At 52.1% G+C, this 21,640-nt stretch overlaps 4 protein-coding genes across 4 annotated transcripts; 2 read left to right on the top strand and 2 right to left on the bottom strand.

Annotated features, from left to right (window-relative positions):
- Window positions 1-1,330: 1,330 nt before the first annotated feature.
- EsH8_III_000458 (uncharacterized protein) lies at window positions 1,331-3,029 on the top strand (the record flags this gene model as incomplete). The annotated part of the gene is made up of 3 exons (XM_083262183.1): window positions 1,331-2,732; window positions 2,787-2,930; window positions 2,983-3,029. 3 exons carry the CDS (start codon window positions 1,331-1,333, stop codon window positions 3,027-3,029), a joined length of 1,593 nt encoding a protein of 530 aa, XP_083122670.1.
- A 4,940-nt stretch (window positions 3,030-7,969) lies between these two features.
- On the bottom strand, window positions 7,970-12,805 carry EsH8_III_000457 (GTPase activating protein; the record flags this gene model as incomplete). The annotated part of the gene is made up of 1 exon (XM_083262182.1): window positions 7,970-12,805. One exon carries the CDS (start codon window positions 12,803-12,805, stop codon window positions 7,970-7,972), a length of 4,836 nt encoding a protein of 1,611 aa, XP_083122669.1.
- A 1,632-nt stretch (window positions 12,806-14,437) lies between these two features.
- Window positions 14,438-17,498, top strand: EsH8_III_000456 (importin-alpha export receptor; the record flags this gene model as incomplete). Its single annotated transcript, XM_083262181.1, has 4 exons — window positions 14,438-14,507; window positions 14,579-16,456; window positions 16,513-16,816; window positions 16,871-17,498. 4 exons carry the CDS (start codon window positions 14,438-14,440, stop codon window positions 17,496-17,498), a joined length of 2,880 nt encoding a protein of 959 aa, XP_083122668.1.
- A 483-nt stretch (window positions 17,499-17,981) lies between these two features.
- EsH8_III_000455 (uncharacterized protein) lies at window positions 17,982-19,550 on the bottom strand (the record flags this gene model as incomplete). Its single annotated transcript, XM_083262180.1, has 6 exons — window positions 17,982-18,026; window positions 18,373-18,745; window positions 18,880-19,045; window positions 19,107-19,132; window positions 19,292-19,334; window positions 19,394-19,550. 6 exons carry the CDS (start codon window positions 19,548-19,550, stop codon window positions 17,982-17,984), a joined length of 810 nt encoding a protein of 269 aa, XP_083122667.1.
- Between the last annotated feature and the right edge of the window lie 2,090 nt (window positions 19,551-21,640).

Here is a 21,640-nt window from a genome sequence, read left to right as displayed (position 1 = left end):
ACTAAGTCATCTTCTTTTATCATCGTGGGGGTTTCCGGGCCGTTGCAATGACCAAATGTCATGAATCCCGTTGTCAGTTGCCTTCATCGGCTTGGCTTTGTGTCACCTTTCGGCCGCCGTGCGTTGGCGTCTGCTTATCCACCTCACCTCATCTCATCTCACTCAACCCCGTACGCCGGACGCCAATTTCGTCTGCAGCAACGTTGTGTAACCCTTTCTAACCCTCGTGTTGCTAAGTGGCAGCTGCATGGTTCGCCAGGTGGTCAGCAGCATATCGAGGTAAAAGGTCCGTTCCTCATTGTTCCGTTTTCCACCCCAGCTCGACGGACGTATTGCCGCTCCGTGTGTAACGCGTCAGGTACATCGGGTCCATCCATCCTTCACTCCCACCATTCCTCATCCCATGGGTACAAACGCATACAACCAACTGCCCATTACATCAGTCAGATGTCCCGCCCCCCGACCAGGAACCAAGGCGCCCTTGATTGATTGAATGATCGCTACCAAGCCCCACCACCCACCGCGAGAAGCGTGGAGGCCCTTCGACATTAGCCGCTGGCACCCTCTTCACCTACACTACTCCACTACTCTTACTTACCGTTGTCAGCACTCAAGTTGTGCATCCCGCTCATTCAAGATTTTCTCCCTCCAAGTTGCTCATCCTTCTCGCCCTGTCTACCCAGTTGTCTGGCTGGATAGTTGACCGGCCCTGTTCCCTTAGCAAGTCTCCTCTCCTGCACACCCCACTCATTACTGCTGCCCCCATGCATCACCTTTCCACACCTATCAGGATAAAGATCTTTCTCGAGCCCATTGTCCTCTTACACTCCGGTCTATTGCTAGCCGCACACTGTATGTGTAACCGGTCTTGTCCCTCTGCAAAGATGCACCTGTTAACATTTAGTCTTGCCGTTCCCTCCAGACTTCTTCGGCCAGGTAGAAGCCGGTCTCAAGTCAACTAGCATTCTCACTACCCAAACTGCACCCGCCAACAACAGTAAAAAGACCTTTCAGCCGAAACGCTGCCTCCGGCGTCGATGGTACGAATTTGTATCAACTGGCCACGCTACTTTACACCGTCAAGCATCGACAGGTCCCTTACGCCAGCCCTCAAGAAACCTGGCCAAGTGGGCCTACAAACGGAAAGAGCGGCACGGAGCCTTCTTATGCCGTCTGCATGGAATCATTCCTCCGCCGGTCTGGTAAGTCTGCATGCCATTGCTTCCTATCCGGCGCTGACTGGCCCAAGAACATTCTCGCTGAATCGTGTGACCGCGCGCTGACTCTGGTAGGGATGAGCTGAAGGGAGCCGTACATTCATATCTCCGTCATGAGATATTCTCCGGAAATGCAAATCGATCGCCTTGTGGCATCCAGGGACAGCCCAAAATCTACACAAAATGCCCCAGCCATGTTGTTATGGGATCGGCAAGACTGTATTCCTTTACGAAAAGTTCTCTCAGGGGACGATATCATTGTACTCCTCACACCTGTTGTTGTCCCTTACAACAGACTGGCTGGAAACGGACATGATCCCTTCGAGCCTTTGGGCCGTGCCATAGCTTCACGGCATTCTTTGGTCCGCCATGTTCCATATACAAAACGAGGAGGCATCACTAATGTCCACTTGGAATTTATCAAGAGAGCCAAGGCCATTGTCTTCGTCATATCTGGACCCCCTATAGACGGCGATATCTCTCAAATTGACTTGGCCGATGCCACTCGCGCAATGGCAGATGAACGTCCACAGATCATAGTGGCATGCTGCGACCTCCAGGATCACAACTTGCATGCCGACCACTTCGATACTATTGTGCAAATTAGAGGATATTCGCCTTCCGAACTCGAAACCGCCGCGTCCATGATTTTTGGCGACTTCCGACCACCTATCACAAATGCAGTCCCTGTGCAGAACCTCATCATGGCGCCGCGAACCTGGCAAGTTGAGGCATGTGGACATGACATGGCACCCATACATCAACTTTGGACCGAATGTCTCCCGCCAAAATATCATCTCCCACAATACTTACTTGTCTTACTTCTTCAACGGGATGGCTTTTCTAAGCACTACATTGTGCGTGAACCCGAAAACAAACATATTGTCGGCTTTTGCGCAACATACACGACATATCCTGACGGGGGCCAAGATAATCTTCTTGGTTCGTTGGCTGTTTTGATTGTCAAGAGCGCATACCGAGGGCGTGGAATAGGGCTGAGCCTTCACAACCATGCGCTTCAGCAGCTACAGAGGACCCGGGGAGTCAACCGACTGCAGCTGGGCTCAGCATTTCCACGTCTATTCTACGGTATACCATTTGATTTCTTCTCGAGAGATTGGTTTGCACGTAGGGGCTGGCAAATGAACGGCAACCAACCTGGTCAGGGACTCGAGGCCTCAGACTGGCTTCTCAAGTTCGATGATATGCCGGCGAAGAGCTTTCCGTCCGCAGGACTGACGTTTCGAAGATGCGGCATGCTTGAGTATCATCAGGTCCTGGATATCGTGAGTCGTGATGCAACACGCAAGGACAATCTGGGGTGGTATGACCAGTACTACAATCTAGACGGAACACCTCATATCGAGGATATAATCCTAGGTTTCGAAGGCGACACCATTGTAGCTACCGCCTTGACTTACATACCCAACTCGGGGAGTCCAGCTGGTAATGATCTTCCATGGGCAAAGACCATTGGACAGGATGTCGGGGGTGTCACATGCATATGCATCATAGGTTCGTGACAATGTCGATGATCTTCGGCGGTTTCAATTACTAACATCCACTAAGATGATTATCCCGAGATGGTAAACAGCCGAGACTCAGTCATGATTAGGTTGATCGACACCTGCGTCAAGTTATTAGCCGAACAAGACATGCGGAAAATGTTCATTGATGGCGTGAAGGGAGGCGAAGTCGGCTTTCGGTCTCTGGGTAAGTGCAACGATCCACCACGGCTACAGACAATGCTAATGTCTCTGAACAGGCTTTCAAGAGTGGGCAAGATATAAAGATGTTTGGCGAAAGGTTTGATCAGAGATCCCATCATACATGAATCGCCACAGTCGACGAATAGCTGTTCGGATCTAAGTGCTACAAACCACATCCTGCAGGCTTTACCGATGATCCATGGCGGCCCTGGAATCCCGAGTAGACTTGACTGCATTACGATGACAAAATCTGGCGCGCCAGATTTCGGGTCCCTTCACGTTAGGTGCTGGACTCGGTCTATGCCATCTCTCAGCTGGTGACTACTGGCTGCTCGTATTTAAAGGAGGCATGACTGCCACCACCACATGATTGTTGAAGAAACCATAAACAATGAAGCGCATCTCAGTTTACCAGCACAAATTACCAGTCCTAGCACACGGGGTGGCTGTCCCCCACTACGACATTGGACAAGGGCTATGGAAAAATAAGCAGAGCGCCTAATCGCCCCCCTTAGTCTTGCTGACCATGTCTGACACAGACACACGAGGAGCAGTCGTGGCACCTATCATGGTTACTCTTTCGCCAACAGTGGGCGTGTCGATACCCTCGGCCCTCGAGTCAGTTGACCATTTCCCGCCCTCTTGGAGTTTTGCTTAGTCTTTGTTGCCTTATGCAGCGTTCATGGTCTTGAAGCCAAGACGCATACTTAAATCAGCGCCAATTCTTCCTGAGTCTCGGTCAGCTGGCTCGACACCGCCCGGCGAATTTGCCGTGGTACATCATTGAATAAGCGGAAACGGACATGATATTGGTCCTCCAGCGGTAAACAACTGGACCTATCCCTTGCCGCTCTGGGTCTACTCCGTATCTATCTGAAAAATATCCAACCCGCATGGAGCTTACAACCCGAAACGTAGCAGCCAATTTCTCACCCCAGTTGGCGAACGGTACATGCGCAAAGACAGACGGGTCCCGGGATGTCGTCTTCTAGACATATTCTACGCGTTCATGGAGCCATATTCTGAAGTTTAGAGGATAAAACTGATTAACAGGCTTTTGGGAGGCGGAGCATTGATGAATGTTCCTGGTTTTATCGAGAATTGAAACAAGTAACGAGCGATTGAAGCCCAACCGGCGATCACCAAAAGATGGGGTCCCGAGGGTGTCAGACACACCCTGTCCGTTCAGGGATGGCACCAGCACCGCCGATCATGCGGACTGAGTGTCGTCCAAGCACGTCTTGTCCAGATTAGTCTCAACCATCCAACCGACCCCTATTCAGGATTACTCAATGGTCTGTTGGAAGCTTGCACACAGACCCTACGTCTCCAGTCTTGCCAGGGCCTTCGAAACCGCAGGCCATTCAAGCTAACATGTAAAGGGGGGAATCGGTCGCCTGGTGGTCGGGAGCTGCCGAGCCAAACCGACAACGGGATTAGCGTCCGGTATCTAGGTTACGTTAGCGGAGTTGACTCCGTAAACGGCCCAACCAGTCCACCCAAAAACATGGCAAACACCCTTGTTCCCCAGATCCCTGGTCGCAGGGACGGCCTCTTCGAATATCAAAAGACGCAAGCTGAATCCCATTTTAATAATGTTCTCGCAACCTACTCGTCGCATCTTACCTCGGCCAAGTCATATAGCTTTACACAACTGGCCTCCTTTTAGGATAACGGCTCATACGAGGGTAGTGGTGGGAGGGGGGGGGAGGGACATCGGCTCGGTGATGGTTTTGGAGGAACAAGCCCTGGAGGAAGGTCCGCAATCAGGCAGGTGTTCTCTGTTTGGCCAGTGTCATCCGAGCAGTCGCTGGCACAAAATCAACTGGCCTGATGCACACATTCGAGGGGCTTAAGGTGACCCACTCCTCCGTTCCGGACACAACTTCCGAGAATGACCACACGAAATGTTCTGGCAGACAAAGCTCAATCGGGATGAATAACGTAACAAGCACTACCAACTCGATCGTAAGTAGCCGACATTGAAATAGAATCCCTTCGAATCAGCGGCACAGCAAACTCGGGAGAGTCCCATACTCATTTAGTTCTGGTTGCTCTGTTGAACTCACCGCTGATTCGACTCTTCTCATAAGGTGCAAAACTTCAACGCGCCAGCGGGCCGCCCATCTGACGAGGAGTTTCCACAAGCGACAGCCGCTTGTGTCTTCTCGCAGACCTAGTGCAAAAAAACCATCCAACGGCCCGCTGGGCGGCCGACCAACGAAGCTGACGCGCAGGCGACCAGGGTGAGTGGCGATGAAGGAGGGGGTAGGAGCTTAGGAGAACGCCACGGAAACACCACGAGGGGCTCGCCGGCGGGCGGCGCATTGGACTATGTGAAGGGCGACAACTGTTCGCTTACGGCGGTAGACAGAATCGTTATTTCTCGGGAGCGGCGGCCCTTTGGACACTGACCACTGTTCATTAAAGGGTCTGAGAGAAGCAGATGTGGGTGGAGGATTTTACATACATTGGCTGTTTCAATCTCCCATAATGCTGCTCAGCGGGTGCGGCACCGAGATGGATGACTTAGCTCGGCTCGATTTCCTAAGCTCAACGACGCGCATCAAAGAGCTAGAAACACTCCCTAGTTGGCCGACACTTCGTGTTGAATCCCTCGTCATCCAAGTCTACCCTCACGTATACTTGGATGCCAGAAACGAGGCCATTTTCCATTTACAGCTGCGACTGATAGCTTATGTTATCGTACCGGTACATGAGGCGCTCCAACACCCTGGTACATACAGCAAGTGGTGACTGGAACGAAGACGCAAGAAAGGGACGAGACCGTTTAGTGGACATTGGGACCGAAGTGATGAGCGAAACAAAGAGCGGCATATGCATATGCACTGTCGGGTTTGCACCTTGTCCCTGGTTCGAATCGAGTCAGAATGGGCTGCCAAGCCGTACCCCTCTGACCTGAGGGTGAATGCAGGAGGACCTCATGACTTCGTGATGCTAACGGGGTTTGCTTACAGTTTCAAGGTTCCTTTTTACTCTTTGTCGCGCATTCGCAATGGCAGTGCTCTATAGAGACGATTGCGCAAAATATCAAGCATCACCTCGGCTTAATGCTTGTCAAGACGCTGTGCGCCTCTTCCGGTAACGTTGGCGAAAATATCGATGCTGCTTTGATCCATGAAACAATATTTCAAATTATCAGTGCTTGGAGATAGTGAAGTTCACAAGTCCCCTGCTGCACACCGCTACTGGATGTAGATCATGTTGAGCAATATATTTGAAATGTCTGCATATAGTGCATCCTGTGATCAGCAAACGTTTCCCGGAGGGGGAGGAGGATAAAATAAAAAAAAGCACGGAAATCAGGCTCAAGAAAGCAAGGAATCCCCAAAGTAGATATGATAGTAGTGCACAGACGCCTTCAACTAGCCAACAGAATTCGCGTGCCGCGTCTGGTTTGATTTCTCGAAAATGATGCGGCAAGACTGTGAGCCGAAGGGGTCGTATGCCTTTTTCACGTAGCTTCCCGCCTAGGACCAAGTTCCTGGTTTAAGCCGAACGCCAAGATTTACCAACCGGCGGGACGTGTCGGTGACAGCAAGTATGTCTTCAGGCTAATTTCCTTGGCCTCTATTGCAACTGCGGGTTCGTACCGATTTGTTGTTAAGCCAGTCTTCCAACACGCCGAGTCCGACGAGACCCAGTACCATGTAAGAAAAGCCTCATGGCGAGCTATATCTCCCTTTGAACCAACCGATGCTACACGTATAAAAAGAGCGTTACAGGTGTACCGGACATGGTGAAACCTCGGCTATATAGCTGGTACAACAGAGGTTCTAGAACCTCTAAAGAACCAGTGAGAGCGCCACAATGAGTGGCAATGACGATGCCGATCCATTCATTTGACTTTCCTCAGATGTATGTCTAGACCAGCATTTCCACCTTAGCGGGGTGTATAAGATAGGCACAATATAGGTAGATGTCTTGATAAGGAAGAGGGGTAGTCTCGTTGAGGCTTAGCCAGGCGTGATAGTGAGGGAAGTGGCGTTTAGCCTTTCGCATGTTCCAGATTCCACCCGCATGTAATGTTGCCAAATGTTATAATCCTAGGCTTTCTCCCAATACGACATACAGCCCAGAATGATCCAAATTCGGTAGCTGCTGTTCGGCCCAACCGGTCTCCACAACTCTCCGATGTTGTTGTAGAAGGTTTCAGACTTCCTCGGGTCGATGTGGATTCGCAATGAGAACCTGAAGGTCTCAAGCCTCTGCTTGTCTTGCTCCCGATCGTAGGGTTTGTATCAAAACCCTGTATATGCTTGGTCGATGCTGTGGCTGGAAGATACATTCTCTAACACACGGAAAGGAAGGGGGGACGCGCATAACATCTAGGCATTGGGATTTCGATGAACACATCTTCTTCGTTCAAGTTTGGGGTTTGGGTTATATTAAGAGAATTGCCGCCTGGGGGGGGGGTTAAATTCTTTTTAATATTTTTTAAAAGTACCAAGGGAATTATCAAGTAAATCAACGGCGGCCCGAGGGCCGTGGACGGTTCTGGTGGATCTTTTTGGAGCCAACGACCGGCGCTGTTCATTTACTCAGAATGCATATGCATATAAAAGGGTTTGCAATTCCAAGTTGACTAGGCTTAGGAACATATGGCAAAGTGCTGCGGTGTTAGGCCATAAGCCATCGCTGGAGTCAAGCATAGAGAAAGCCCCGCGATGGAACCGAGAGTAAAGCAAATCAAGGGCATCGCGAATCCGTCTTAAGAAGTGGGAAGGGTCTTTTCTCTAACAAGATAGCCTACGCACAACCGGGTCTCTTAAAGTCCCCGAAAAGCAAAGAACAAAAAACTTTTGGTGGTATTCATGCCCAGATATCCGCCGCCCCTTTACCCCGCGCTCCCATCCCTGGTAAGTAAGTCGTCAAGGACGTCGTGTGTTGAGAATTTCGATACATGCCCTGGTTTTCGTCCACCATTAGTTTCTCTAACATACACGCCCACGCCTGATTTTTTTCTTCTTCTTTTCTTTTTAGTTATAGTGATTCGAAGAAAGAACGCTGCGAGTTTTATTTCTACGCCCACTTGGAGAAGTCAACCGACTCCACAAGAGAATCGAGACCGTTTCCTGTCACAATCTCTGTGTCGTTGGTGGTGGTAGACAGCATCGAGCTCCGATGGCTGGTTTGCTCGCTCGTGCTGGTAAAGAAAGTGGCAACCGATGACCTGCGGAGACTACTGAAGCTGTCGCGGACGTTGGCCGAAGACTTTGACGCATCTGTGCCCTGGGCAGCAGAGAGACTGTTGCCGACAACGGCGCCACCCAGGGATGTTGGAGGCGGCGAGGGTGTTGAAGCACTGTTCATATGGCTCAGGTGAGGATGCGATGATTGATGTGTGCTTGGCGCATTCTTAGGACCATATTTGTCGCGCAGCCGCTTAATCTCTCTGAGCCTGTTTCTCCAGGAACTGATGTGCTCGCCCCCCTCGCGGTTTGCCCACACAAGACAAAATACAGATGCATTGAGCGCCAGCAATCGAATGAACCCTGGCAGGGCTCTCAGGCTGACCATCTTGGTCTCAGATGCTGGCGAAATCTCCGGGAAGCCGGGCTTGCTCATGACTTGCACCTTGTAGAAAGGTGGATGTTTCCCCTCGCTTGGTGGATTCTCTCTGATAGTGAGGAAAGATGCCCTTGCCTCCGGGGTAATGACTATGTTGACATAATTGAACTCGCTAGGGAAGGTGTCAAATCCGAAGGGCATTCCCGAGTCATTAAAAATGATGTTGACAAAGTCGTTGCCAATGTGTCGTTTCTTGTTGATGCAAAGAGGATCGCGTTCCAGATTTGTGGGCATCTGTGTGATGACATGGAACACCATCTCGGTTACTTTGTCGCGCCAGCAGAATGTGTACTCGCCATCGGTGTTATACTCTCTATCCAATCCCTGGGTATTGAACTTTGACCCCTTCAGTTTTGTCAACGTACCCAGTCCATTAAGGAACGCCACATAGTCGCTGCTGCCCGAAACATTGGCTAGGATCTCGGCCTCATTTGTTTGGCCTTCGCCTATGTAAATCACTCCGACCTTGTGCCCATCAACAGTCGAGTTTCGATCAAAAACTCTGACAGCCCGTTGAACCACGTCGTCGTCAGGAAGAGGGATAGGTCGGGCAGCGTCCTGAGTTTGAGGAGTAGAGGTCATTAACTGAACCATCAAGTGACTAGGCAGGATGTTGTTGTTGGACGGCTGCCCGTCTCGTGAGACGTCAGCTATATACTGCGCTTGGTGGGCTGGGCGTGGCCGGAAGTTCTCGTGCACAATATAGGAAGATGTTCCTGAAGGTTGCCGCTTGGTAACTTGGGACCATCCAGTCGTGGTTGATTGCTCAATCGTCACGACGCTGTTGCCCATCAACCATCTTCGCTTCAGTATCTCTCCGAACCGCTCCTTGGTAAATAAAAGATCCTCGGAAGATTCGTCCGCATCCGCATAGGCAACTCTTTGCATGAAGTCAAGGGTAACCAAGGCTTGCTCTTCTGGATTTTGTCCACCATCAAAGTCGCTGAGCAAATTCTTTGCGATCCAGCCGACATGGTTAGCGCGATCTGGTAGCTTCAGGGCCAAAAACCAGAAAGTGATGACGTGGTATGCCAAAGCATACACGTACTGAGGCAAATCATCTGCAGCATTCGGGTGCAAAAGGTCCGGTGCGGAATTGCCCGTTGGGGTTGCCGCTTCGCTATGGAGGCTGCCTCGTTGAGTCTGTTTCTTGTCCCGCACATACTGAAGATACCTTACGCATATTCCGAACACAATGCGGTACTCGTCTTCTCTGAAGTTGACGTACAGGTTCGGCATTCTGCTGAGACAGGCAAGGAACTCTAAAATGTGCATGGCCACATGCGGTTGGGTAATAATTTGCGCCATTTTCTGCAACATCTGCACCAACGTTTTGCTCGTCGACAGAGGCAGTTCATGGCAGCAAATTGAGAGGGCATGAATGCAGTATTTGGCGCATCGTTCCCATGTGGAAATGCCTTTAACGAACGCTTGTACAATCTCGTCTTCTTGATCCTTGAGGAAGAATTCGTGGTAGCTCAGAATCATAGTCAAGCTATGGAAGAGACAGATGGCAACATCTGCACGCCGTAAGCCAGTGCTGGTCGGTGGCTCTTGGAAGTTATTCGTCCGTATTTGCTCGCACGTCACCCGTCGGAGCTCTTGTATTTGCGGCACTGCGCCCCGGAATATCGCGTGGTTGGTTAGTTGCGAGGGCAAATGCACCAAAACCATGCTGTAAACCTCCCAGTCGCAGCCATTCTCAACAATGTGAACAATAGTGTCAAGCCAAGCATCCATGTTCAAAGCAATTTGTTTCGCTTCCACGGCAGATGGCTCACTTTCTACGGTTTCTGAGCCGATATCCTCAACGTATGACACCAAGATAGGGCTTGCAATAGCCGTCGGAGACTCAGGCAGAGCCTCGGGGTCTGGCAAGGCCCATAGTTGCTTATATGGATAGGACTGTTTTGCCCCGCTGGCGGAACGGACCGGAAAGGCTCTGTCTTGGGTCCCCGAACTGCTGAAGGAAACCCCTCTCGTAGATCGAGAGACGGCACCTTGGTCTGCCCTTGTGGTCCTAGAAGGTTGAAAAACTTCATCCGCTTGTTTTCGGGCCCGAGAGGAAGCTGTGTGGAGGAGTGTCACCGCAAGTCCTTCCGATTCCGTGTCATTTATCAGGAAAACTCGGTTTGCCCAATCAGCTCGAAGCCGAAAGAGCAGTTTCATCGCCACAAGCCGAGCATCGGTTTTGCAATAGTCTGTCTTCGCTATGTTGACGAGGGTGTCGTAGAGTTTGAGGCTTTTGGCTCCGTCAATATTCATACATCGCATGAACAACTTGACATAGCCCCTCGTAACAACACCGGAGGCGGTGTGACTCTTTTGAGATGTTACTGTTTCAGCGCCGACGGGAGTTGTAGGTCGAGAGGTTGTAGAGGATATTATGGGAGACAGAAGACGCTCATTGACGACGATTGTTCTCAGAGTGTCGGTGATGTAGTTGAAGAGTTCTAGGTCGGAGGAAACAGCCACTGAAACCATGAAGGCGACAACAGCCTCAAGTACGAGTAGATTGGTCTCATCTGCAATCCCATTGAGAAGGTCCTTTATCAGATTGGGAACGCAGTCGTCGCCAAGCCCCTCTCCAATAAGATCCATCATGTCGTAAGATTCCGTCACGGCCTGGAGAGAAAGTAAGCGGGTTTCGGATGTTCGGCTTCGATTGGCATAGAACTCCTTCAGCACCAGAGACAGGTTCTCTTCCCACTGCAGGTCTGATGGCGAGCAGCATCGGAACTCTTGAAAGTAGGTGAGAACAACACGCGCTGCTGAATCGGGGAGCCGGGTGTGGATGTCAATGAAGAACTTGATGATGATCTGTCGTGGGATAAAGTCGCCAGACTTGTGACTGGCCAATTCCTCCAATCTTACAATGAGCTTTAGTAACTCGGTGCCGATAGCGCCGTCTGGTCGGTCAGGCTCACTCTCTGGGGCCGTCATCTCAATGCCGGCGATAATGCTTAGCGGCGCCTTTTTGGAACATTCGACGGCGATACATAGCAAGGTCGACCAATCCTCCTCGACAATCAAATTATGGATCTTGCCATCGCCATCCCGGAAGAGAGAGTTGATGAGCTTGAGTACAGCGCAGTAGACCCGGCTTGAATCTGTGCTATGAACAGCTGCAACCAATCCGTCAATGAGCAGCGCAAAAGGCACAGGCGGGTAACCTTTCTCCGTGCTCTTAGTCAGTAGCTTTTCCAAAACAGCCAGCACACCTCGAATGTCACGAGTATCTTTCCCTTTGCTAGTGCCGTCTGCTGGGAGGTGGCGCAGCAAGTCAACCAAAACTCTCACTGCTGCAGGACCGTTGTGCGATTTCAGCAAAATGGATATGGTGTGCCATGCTGTCTTGGACAGGCTTGGAACGAGACAGAATATTGAGCCCAGTACCAAGACACACTCCTTGAAACTTTCATTGGGCAAAGCGCCAAAAGTCACAATGGAATCAATGACGCTGATTGAGGCTCGTAGGTCTTCTTCGATGGTTGTGCTCAGACAGATGGCAACCAGTGCTTTCATCAGGCCAGACATGGCAGACTCGTCGGCCACGTTGGAACTGAACTTGATGACCTCGCCGATGAAGATAAAAAGTTGGTGCAGGTTCTTCTCCTCTCCAGCAGCAGATACTCTTTTGAAAGCGTTCTTCTTGGCATCACGACTGGCCTGTTTTCTTGCCGTCTTGACAGCAAGGTACGCTTCGCGAAGCCACCTCTGCAGCAATGGTATTACGTCGTAATCGAACCCAGAAAGGTCTCGCCCATGGTTGGTAAGGTCCACGACAGCAGCAAGTTGTAGGTGGAAGTCTTCGGGATTCGCAGGAGCCGTCAGAGTCTGGAAGTACTCTTTGCGCTCAAGATCCGTTGAAGATTTATGCTTGACGCATTCCGAAAGAAGCTCCCAACCAGCGATCCGTTCCGCGTCCGATTTTGTCGCATCGATCATGCTCTTCGCGACGTACCAAATATCCAGCACTGGGTTCAGAGGATACTCCGCAACGGCGTATCGCAGCGAATTCGCAGCCGCGATCCGTTCGGTAACGGGCCCGTTGCCCTTCCTCAACTGCTCGAAAGACTCCATGTGGTTCGGCGATAAGCCGGCGAGGCTCGTCCGGGTGGCATTTACGTGGTCGGCCAGCGGCGACAGGATCGAGGAGGCAGACTTGAGGCTCGGCGGAGGGGACTTGGTCAACTTGGCACCAGTCAGGCCCTTGAAGACGCTCGCCAAACCGCTGGGGCGGGTCGAGTCTGGCGACGAAGGTGCATCTCCTGGCGAGGGTGACATGTGCTCGGCGGGGTAGTCGGAGTCCTGCTGGTAGCTTCTGTGCGAGACTATGTGACGGAGCATGTTAGCTAGGTTGCAGCTCGGCGATCTTCATGTCTGGCTGGGGGATATGAGAGAACGAAAGTGGGTTGATGTTGTCATCGGTCTCGCAAATGACGCTGATATACACTTTAGGGTCCACAGCTTGCGATATGGCGATGATAGTTGCAAGGCGGAACCTGTGTTCAGACTAAAAAAGAGAGGCAGTCGCAGGTAATAACTCACGGGCGGACTTGCTGTCAGATCAGCTACGAAGGCGGTGCGGTCTGAAATGCCCCATCCAAGGCGGCAAGGCGAGCTGCAGGGCAGATAATCCCGAAGTAGAAGTGGGAGGGGTGGGCAAGCAGAAGCAAGGTCCCCGGCGCAAAGGGAACCAAGCCAGACGACACAACGGGAGAGGTTGGTGCTGTCGACAGGAGTCGGAAGGATAGAGGCCGGTGGTGTGTGTAGAGGTTTTTGTCCGACGGCTTGTCTGTCCGAATGCCTGTCTGTGGTGCAAGGTCTTCGAAGCTGCTAATGCGCTATCACGACATCATATCGCATCGCGGGCTTTGGCGGTTCGCTGGTGGTGCAACTAGCAGAAAAAGTGCCTGGTCGAAAAAGTCAACAGAATGCTGATCCCATCAGTCGGCGCAGTCAGGGGGTATGGGGTGGAGGTAGCGTTTTTTTAGGCGGGCAGAAAATGCGGGAAGTACCTGCAGCAGGAACCAACAGTTCGCGAAGCTCCCCCCAATGCAGTGTATGCATTGTGTTTCCCCCCCGTTGCAGGTTACCTGCTCCACTCGGGACAGCCAGCTGACCTTGTTTGATTCGCACCATTGTTGATCCGTCTTCCGCATGAGTCTATGCGTGGCGTCATTCTCCGCCGGGATAGAACTTTGACCAGTTCCGGCGATGGAAGCCCCACCGTCTTCGGCGCCGGACGGGACCCAGAGTAACGGGATGGGCGGAGCTGAGGGCTGAGAAGGCGAAGGATAGGAGACCCTATTCAGTTCAGTTATATCAACTTCTCAACTCAAGTGTCTTTTTCCAAATGAGAAACGGTCTTATACGTGGCCCGATCAACTGAAAGGAAGCCTTCTCAACTCAGTTTGCTACCTGGCTGGAGCTGGAAGTGCGAGTCCGGAATTGGCTTGTCTTGACGTGACATGCCATGCCCTATTTCCCATCGTTCTGCCCATATTTGATATGATGTTTCTCGGTAAAACACCGTCCCTGATGACAATTTCTGACTAAGACATTTTACGACGTCTGTCACCCTTTCTTTAACATCAAAGTTTGGGGCTCCATTCCATTCCCTCGCCCTTAGGCACGGACCATCCATCAGCAGAACCCCGTAGTTTTTCCGATTCATCCTTTGACGGGGGGGGGCCCGGCGCTTGTCAGTGTCTGTCTTCCGTCATCAGCCAATGACGGCAAGAGCCCCACAGCACCTTCCATCTCTTTTCCTCCAGCTAAGGTACCAGACAGAGCCTCGTCCCCCACAGCAACACATCCCATCTCAAAAAGTTCAGCGCAGAAAGACTCGAGACTAATCATTCCACCAACACTTGTCAACCACAAATCTAACCGACTCTGCGAACGTTTGTCAAGATGGCCTCCCAAATGGGTACCATCGCCCAGCTGCTGGATGCTACTTTAGACCCCAGCACTCACAGAAAAGGTATGGAAACCACCGTTGACTTCTACCCCGCCAACTTTGTTTGCATGCTGATAAACAAACGTGCAAAACAGCCGAGAATGCCCTGAAGCAGGAGCAAACCAAGCCGCAATACTCGCTCAACCTGCTCAACATCGTTGCCTCAGAACCTCTTCCTCTCAAGACCCGTCTAGCCGCCGCCTTGGCCTTCAAGAACTTCATCCGCTCCAACTGGGTTGATGCCGACGGCAACTACAAGCTCCCCGCCGACGAGGTGCAAACCATCAAGTCTCAGCTTATTGGGCTGATGATTGCTTGCCCACCTACCATTCAGACTCAGCTCGGCGATGCCATCAGTATCATCGCCGATTCCGACTTCTGGGAGCGCTGGCAAACACTGACCCAGGAGCTTGTCGACAAGTTTTCTCCAGTCGATCCCAAGGTCAACATCGGTGTCCTTGAGGTTGCGCACTCCATTTTCGTCCGCTGGCGACCTCTTTTCAGAACCGACGAGCTGTACACTGAGATCAACCACGTCATTAGCACATTTGCACAGCCTTTCGTGCAACTGCTGGTGCAGACCGACGAGCAGATTAGCAAGAATGCCCAGAACAAGGATGTTCTCAAGAGCTGGTTCGAGGCGCTGAGCCTCATAATTAAGATCTTTTACGATCTGTCTTCGCACGACATGCCCCCGATTTTCGAGGAACACCTGGCTTCCATTTCAGAGCTGCTGCACAAGTACCTCACATACACGAACCCGCTGCTGGAAACCGATGACGACACCGAGATTAGTGTCATCGACACCGTCAAGGCGGACATCTGCGAGGCTTTGGAGCTCTACACACTCAAGTATGACGAGGATTTTGGCAAATACACCGAGCCCTTCATTACCAATGCTTGGAACCTCCTTTCCAGCACCGGGTCCGAGACGAAATACGACTTGTTGGTCAGCAAGGCTTTGCACTTCTTGACCGCTGTCGCCGGAACGTCACAGCACTCAGGTGTTTTCGCGGATGAGAACGTCCTGGGTCAGGTCGTTGAGAAGGTCATTCTGCCCAATGTTGCTCTGCGCGAGTCTGACCTGGAGCTGTTCGAGGATGAGCCTATCGAGTACATCCGTCGCGATTTGGAGGGCTCAGACACTGATTCCAGACGCCGGTCTGCAACCGACTTCCTGAGAAGACTGCAGGAGAAGTACGAGCAGTTGGTTACAGGCGTCGTCTACAAGTACATCAACCACTACTTGGAGCAGGGCAAGTCCGACTGGAAGGCGAAGGACACCGCCGTTTACCTTTTCATCTCCATCGCAGCAAAGGGCTCTGTCACAGCTACCCAGGGTGTTAAGACGGTCAATTCCTTGGTCAACGTTGTTGACTTCTTTGAACAGCATATTGCGGCCGACTTGATGGCGAGTGGGGGCGTGGAGCCTATTTCCAAGGTTGATGCCGTCAAGTACCTGCACACATTCCGCAGTCAATTGACAAAGGAGCAATGGAAGCTGGCGTTCCCTCCTCTCATTCAGAATCTGGCGTCGGACAACTATGTTGTCTACTCGTATGCCGCGATTGCGGTTGAGCGCCTGCTTTTCCTGACGGACGACTCTGGCAAGGCCATGTTCCCCCGTGAGGACATCCAACCATTCGCCAAGGACCTGCTCGATCACCTATTCAAGCTGATTGAGAAGGAGAGAACGCCGGCCAAGTTGCAAGAGAACGAGTTCCTGATGAGATGTGTCATGAGAATTCTCATCGTCCTTAAGGATGGAGCTGCCCCGCTCGTGGAGGGTGTTCTGAAGCACTTGGTTGCTATCACCAACATGATCAAGCAGAACCCTAGCAACCCTCGCTTCTACTACTACCACTTCGAGGCCTTGGGCGCTCTCGTCAGGTACTGCTCTTCGACCCACGCTGCCCTTTTCAACCAACTGCTTTGGGAGCCGTTCAACCAGATTCTGGTTGAGGATGTCACCGGTAAGTCAAGACTTACACTCAAACCGACCTTTGGATTAAAACTAACAAACATGCAGAGTTCTTGCAATACATTTTCCAGATTCTGGCGCAACTCCTGGAGTCGAGCCCGTCAGATGCTATTTCCGACAACTACAAGGCTTTCCTGGGCCCGTTGCTTGAACCGGCGTTGTGGGACACCAAGGGCAACGTCCCGGCATGCACCAGACTCCTCTCGTCAATTATACCTGCAACTGCAGCCTACGCCGTCTCTGAGAACAAGCTTGAGCAAATTCTGGGCATCTTCCAGCGGCTGCTCGCCGTCAAGAAGTATCAGCTGTATGCTTTCGATGTGTTGGAGGCAGTTGTAAAGTCGTTTGAGCCGTAAGTCATCCTTTTGCTGAGAACTATGCCACACAGCATTCTAACCACGCTCAGTGCGATTGTGGACCAATACTTCGGTACTATTCTGAACCTGATCTTCGCCAAACTGCAAGGCAACCCGCCCGACTCACTCAAGCTCCGCTTTGCTCGGTTCTTCCATCTTATCGCATCCCGAGTCGAGGCTGGCTTTGGTGCAGACTACTTTATGAAGCACTCGGAGAAAATCCAAGAGGGCATCTTTGCCAAGGTTTACCCGCCGTTCGTCTTGGCTGAGACGGAGAAGCTGGCGCGACCTGTTGACCGCAAGCTTGCAGTAGTCAGTCTTACAAAGACACTTTGCGAGTCCCAGGCTTTCGCGCAAAAGTTTGCCAAGGGCTGGGCCAACACTTGCAAGATCCTCCTCGCCCTATTGGTCAACCCGCCTGTGGTGTCAGCCGGTCTTGGTGACGAACTCATTGCCGAGGCTGACGTTGACGACATCGGCTTTGGCCTGTCATACACGGCACTCAACACCTGCAGACCGATTGCGCGGGACGATTATCCGGAAATCACCGCGGTGGCACCCTGGGTTAGCGCATACATCAGCTCGGCGAACCAGAGACACAACGGAGCCATCGTGAACTTTGTCAACACGCGTCTTACGCCCGAACAGCAACAGGCGCTGCAACAGTACTTGCAATAGGAGACATTACCAAGAGGTGAAATGGGTTTGCTGGACGACTGTGCGCTCTCCATGGCCTTTGGTGGATGGAAAAGGCTCCGGTAGGAGTATCTGGGCTTGGTCGTGGATAGGAGGGAAGAAAGGCGCAGGACAGCGTCATCGAATAGAAAATGGGAAGGAGGGTAGGAAATGATTTCCAGGAGGTGTGTTCAGGCGTACGCGATGGAGGAATCATCATGAGCAACTCGATCAAGAGGGACCATTGGATGAACGGCTCGCATTGGCCCAGAGGCTCGATGCTTGCATTGTGCCGAGCTGTTCAGGTCTGTCCGATTCCACGAGTATGCAAAACAAACAAAAAAAGTGTGCCAATAGAGGCACGCATGGAAGACAAAGCGTTATTCTCTCTTACCATCTCGAGAGAAACAAAAAGCAAAAGCATTTCGATTTCTAAGAACTGTTCAAGTCTTCAGTTGGATCTACTCTACTTCTAAAAGTTTCGAATCACTCTTGTTCCTTGTGGGTTTGCTGAAGCTGCACATGTAGGATCTTTCCAGAACATGCGCGTTCAGCATGAGAACCCATAGCTGTGTCTATAATCAAAGGCAACAACAACAGCTTTCGCATACGCAAGCGCTGCAGCCAACACCTAGAAAGAGCAGTTAGCAAAATTCACCGCCCTCATTACCCTTACCCTACTTGAAATTCCTTCCCCAAACCCGAACTCACCATTACATGCATTATTTGATGACTTGCGCCGAATAAGTCAAACGTCTTCGGAAACCACCTCTCGGGAACCTTACCCAGCCCGTCAGTAAACTGGCCAGCATCCCATCCCTGCCCTGCCAGACGCCCGCGTGCGTCGTCTCAATACCATCAGAAGAGGCGAACTCACCTTGGCCCAATACACCAACACAGCAACCCCGTTGCACCCAGCAGTGGCCGCAACCCATCCGCCGCCGACCCTCGCCCACGCTTCCCCCCACCCGTGCACCAGCGCCCCGTGGGTCACGGGCAGCACGAACGACGCAAGGCCAAAGGTGGCGAAGAGCGCCGCGCGGTGGTGGCCCAGGTGCACCGCCCCGAGATCCGGCCTCGCCGTTGCGGCAGCACAGAGGGCGGCAAGCAGGCCCGTCAGCACAACGTATGTGTCCCGCATGGAAGGGGAGCATGGGAAGGCGCTGTGCGCGAGAGGGAAGACGGAGGACCACATCAAGGTTAGGACGCCGTGGAAGTCGGCTTTTATGCCCGAGAGGTAGTAGGACTCGCTGTGGGACATGAGGGTATGAAAGCTTTGAGATTCAACGTCAGTCGGTATTGGCTTCGAGGAGGGGGTTAGGGGGTTTCTCAACAGGACCGTACTGGACTTATCCAGCAAGAGGCGCTCGGGGGGAGGGCTTACGCGGTTGACAGTGCGAAGCAGATGGTCACGCCTAGGGCGTAGACACTACAGACGGCCACATCTGCGGTCGAGGCGATGTTCCATCGGGGCGGTATACCATCACCGAAGACATAGAACGGCAGAAGGATAAAGAGAATTGCGCCGGTTACATGTGAGTAGATGTTGACTGGCCATAGCATCAGGATCTATAACTCGAGGTGGCCGGGTGGTGGGTGTCAGTGTCTTACTCGATTCGTTGTGGACGTAGGTCCAGCTGATTAGGCAATCCAGCACAGAGTTGCAAGCTCTCCTACGGGAAAGGCAACGTTTGTCAACAGCTTCATTTGGAAGGACCACGGAGGCTGCAGACTTACCGATACCCGGTCTTGACGTGCTCGCTCCCGCATCTAGCCAGAATGTTAAGTTCACTTACTCAGACAGACCGATAATGTTATGAACCCACTGTTGCCACTCGGCTAAGATACGGTCAGCAACTTCTTGGCTATTTGGTTTTCTCAGGGGGAGGGCAACTCACGAAGCTCTTCCCACGAGAGCAGGGATGTCCCGCTCCCGGATTTCTCATCGGTCTGGTCCCGACTCCTCCTACTCCACAGCCGCCTGCCGGGAGGGTCACTTTCGAAGGCGGTCCTTAATCTCCGCCTCAGGGCAGAAGTCGAGAGAAGCGCGGCCATCACGATGTGTAGCCTCCGGTATCCGAGCAGACTGGCCCACCCGCCTGCTAGAAAATAAAAGGACAAGGGCACACGAGACCAGGGCGCCAACACCGTACCCAAGGTCTTCCTCGAGGAACCTAGAGCTGGTCGAATAAGTTCGACTGAATGCTGTGCTCCTTCAAAGCCAAGTGCGCCAGGTCCTACTCCCTTTCCGAGTATCAATACCCACAATGTAATAGACAACCAACTGAAGAATTCTCCTCCTCAGAAGCTTCACTTCGTACTTCGAAAATAAGAATAAGAATTTAAAATAAAATAAAACCACAAGGAGAAAACGTGCATCGTCTTCCCCCGCCCCTCTCCAGTTCACTCCCACAAAGTGGCCCAAAGTCGTCCGTTTTCTTCACCGCCAGCAGTCGTCTCTCTGTCGCAAAGAGCCCACCACAACTCGAAACCGCGCGCCGGAAGCGCGCCGATCCGGTGCGTCCCGTGCATCGGACCACCGCTAATTGCGACGACGCTGGTGCGTTCGCCCGCGGAATAATGTGGACATGGGCGGATCCGGAGCAAATAAGAGATAGAGAAACACACAGAGACACCGAATGCCAGTTGCGTTACGGGGGAGTCGCTGTGAAGTTGCGCGGCACGGACATGTGAGAGGATGCAGGGGAGGACCCTGAGGTTTGAGAGAGAGTCTCTATAGATAGGATGCAATCCTCCTACCAAACTACGCTGCACGGGTGCGTTCACAACAAAGCAACGGAAGGGAGAATCCGGCGGCCGGTCGGCAGGTTATAGAGCCATTGGAACTATCTGCTAAAGAGAGTGGTCGGCGCAGTAAATCATGTGCGTGCTGCGCGTAAGTAGAGGCAACACGCAAAATCGAGAGTCTTCTCGACAGACAACATGTCATTTCTGCAAGCAGGTCACACACACACACACACACACACACACACACACACACACACACGCGCGCGCGCGGTATGGAAAACCCTTGATGATGAACCCACCCGTAGCCTTTTTATTTATTTTTTACCCCCATCAAGGAGCCCCCGAAAGGATGACAGTCCGGCCGTACGACAGCTCCAGCGGTCCAAGAAATTCCGCATTAGACCACAAGCTTGCGGGAACGGTGCAGCTTTAGTCCAGAACTGTGGAGCATGAGCATCAGTCCGGCCGATATCCCGTGAAGCTCGGTCGCAGCTAGACATATCTTGGTAGAGAGTCCGAGCGGTATGAGGAGTAATTGCCTTGTAAGAAGCACGAGCTACACCCTGCCCCCATCCTTGTTGCTTACACATCCTCCTCCGTTGCAAGACGGCTGGCATGTCTGTTCGGTGGTCACTCGGCCGTGGGTGGTGTAATCACGACCATCAATAGACGGATGACAGGGCTGTGTTGCGGCCATTTGGAAACTACGACCCCGGTGAGTGCCTCTACTTGTGCAACTTTCCCAAAGGGATAAATAGACGACCGAGGGTACAAGGTGTATCGGATCCAAATCAACAACGCCGCTTTCCTCATCGCTGCTGCGCATACACAGGTGACGTTTTTTTGTGAACGCTAGAGACTGGACGACAGGGTAGGCAGGAGTCAACATTCTGTACACGCGGGATTTCTTTTTCACCACACGACCCATCATACGTATCAAGCCCTTGACGAGCAGAAAATCAATATCAAGGTCTGCTTGCACTGCACGGCTTTCGATGAACGGTAGCATGACCTCCTGCTACAACGCAGATGCGCGACTAGACGAAGAAGCGTGCTCCTGAATCTAAGATCAAATGCGTATTCTCGGCCGTTGTGTACGACCTGACGCTCAGAGGATGCCCCCGAGTGAAGCAGCGCTTTGACGGTACATTTTGATATTGAAAGGTAGTAGCTAGCCTGATATTCAAGACGGAATCTCCCTCATTCACGAAATCGTCTGGCCTGACTCGCCAACGAGCCGGTCCTGCCTGGCTTATGGCTGCAAGCGACTCAGGTTTACAACCCCCAAGGGCCAACTCCGGGTTTCTGGGTTATGAGCACTGACGTGAGATGCCGGATTGCAGGGTTCTCTCCGTGGTCAATGGTTACTGTGGAGCACAGAGTAATTAATCAACATG

This window comes from Colletotrichum jinshuiense, chromosome 3, assembly GCF_051148585.1.
Source record: "Colletotrichum jinshuiense chromosome 3, complete sequence".
NCBI classification, from domain to species: Eukaryota; Fungi; Ascomycota; class Sordariomycetes; order Glomerellales; family Glomerellaceae; genus Colletotrichum; species Colletotrichum jinshuiense.
This window is presented reverse-complemented; position numbering and strand designations above follow the sequence as displayed.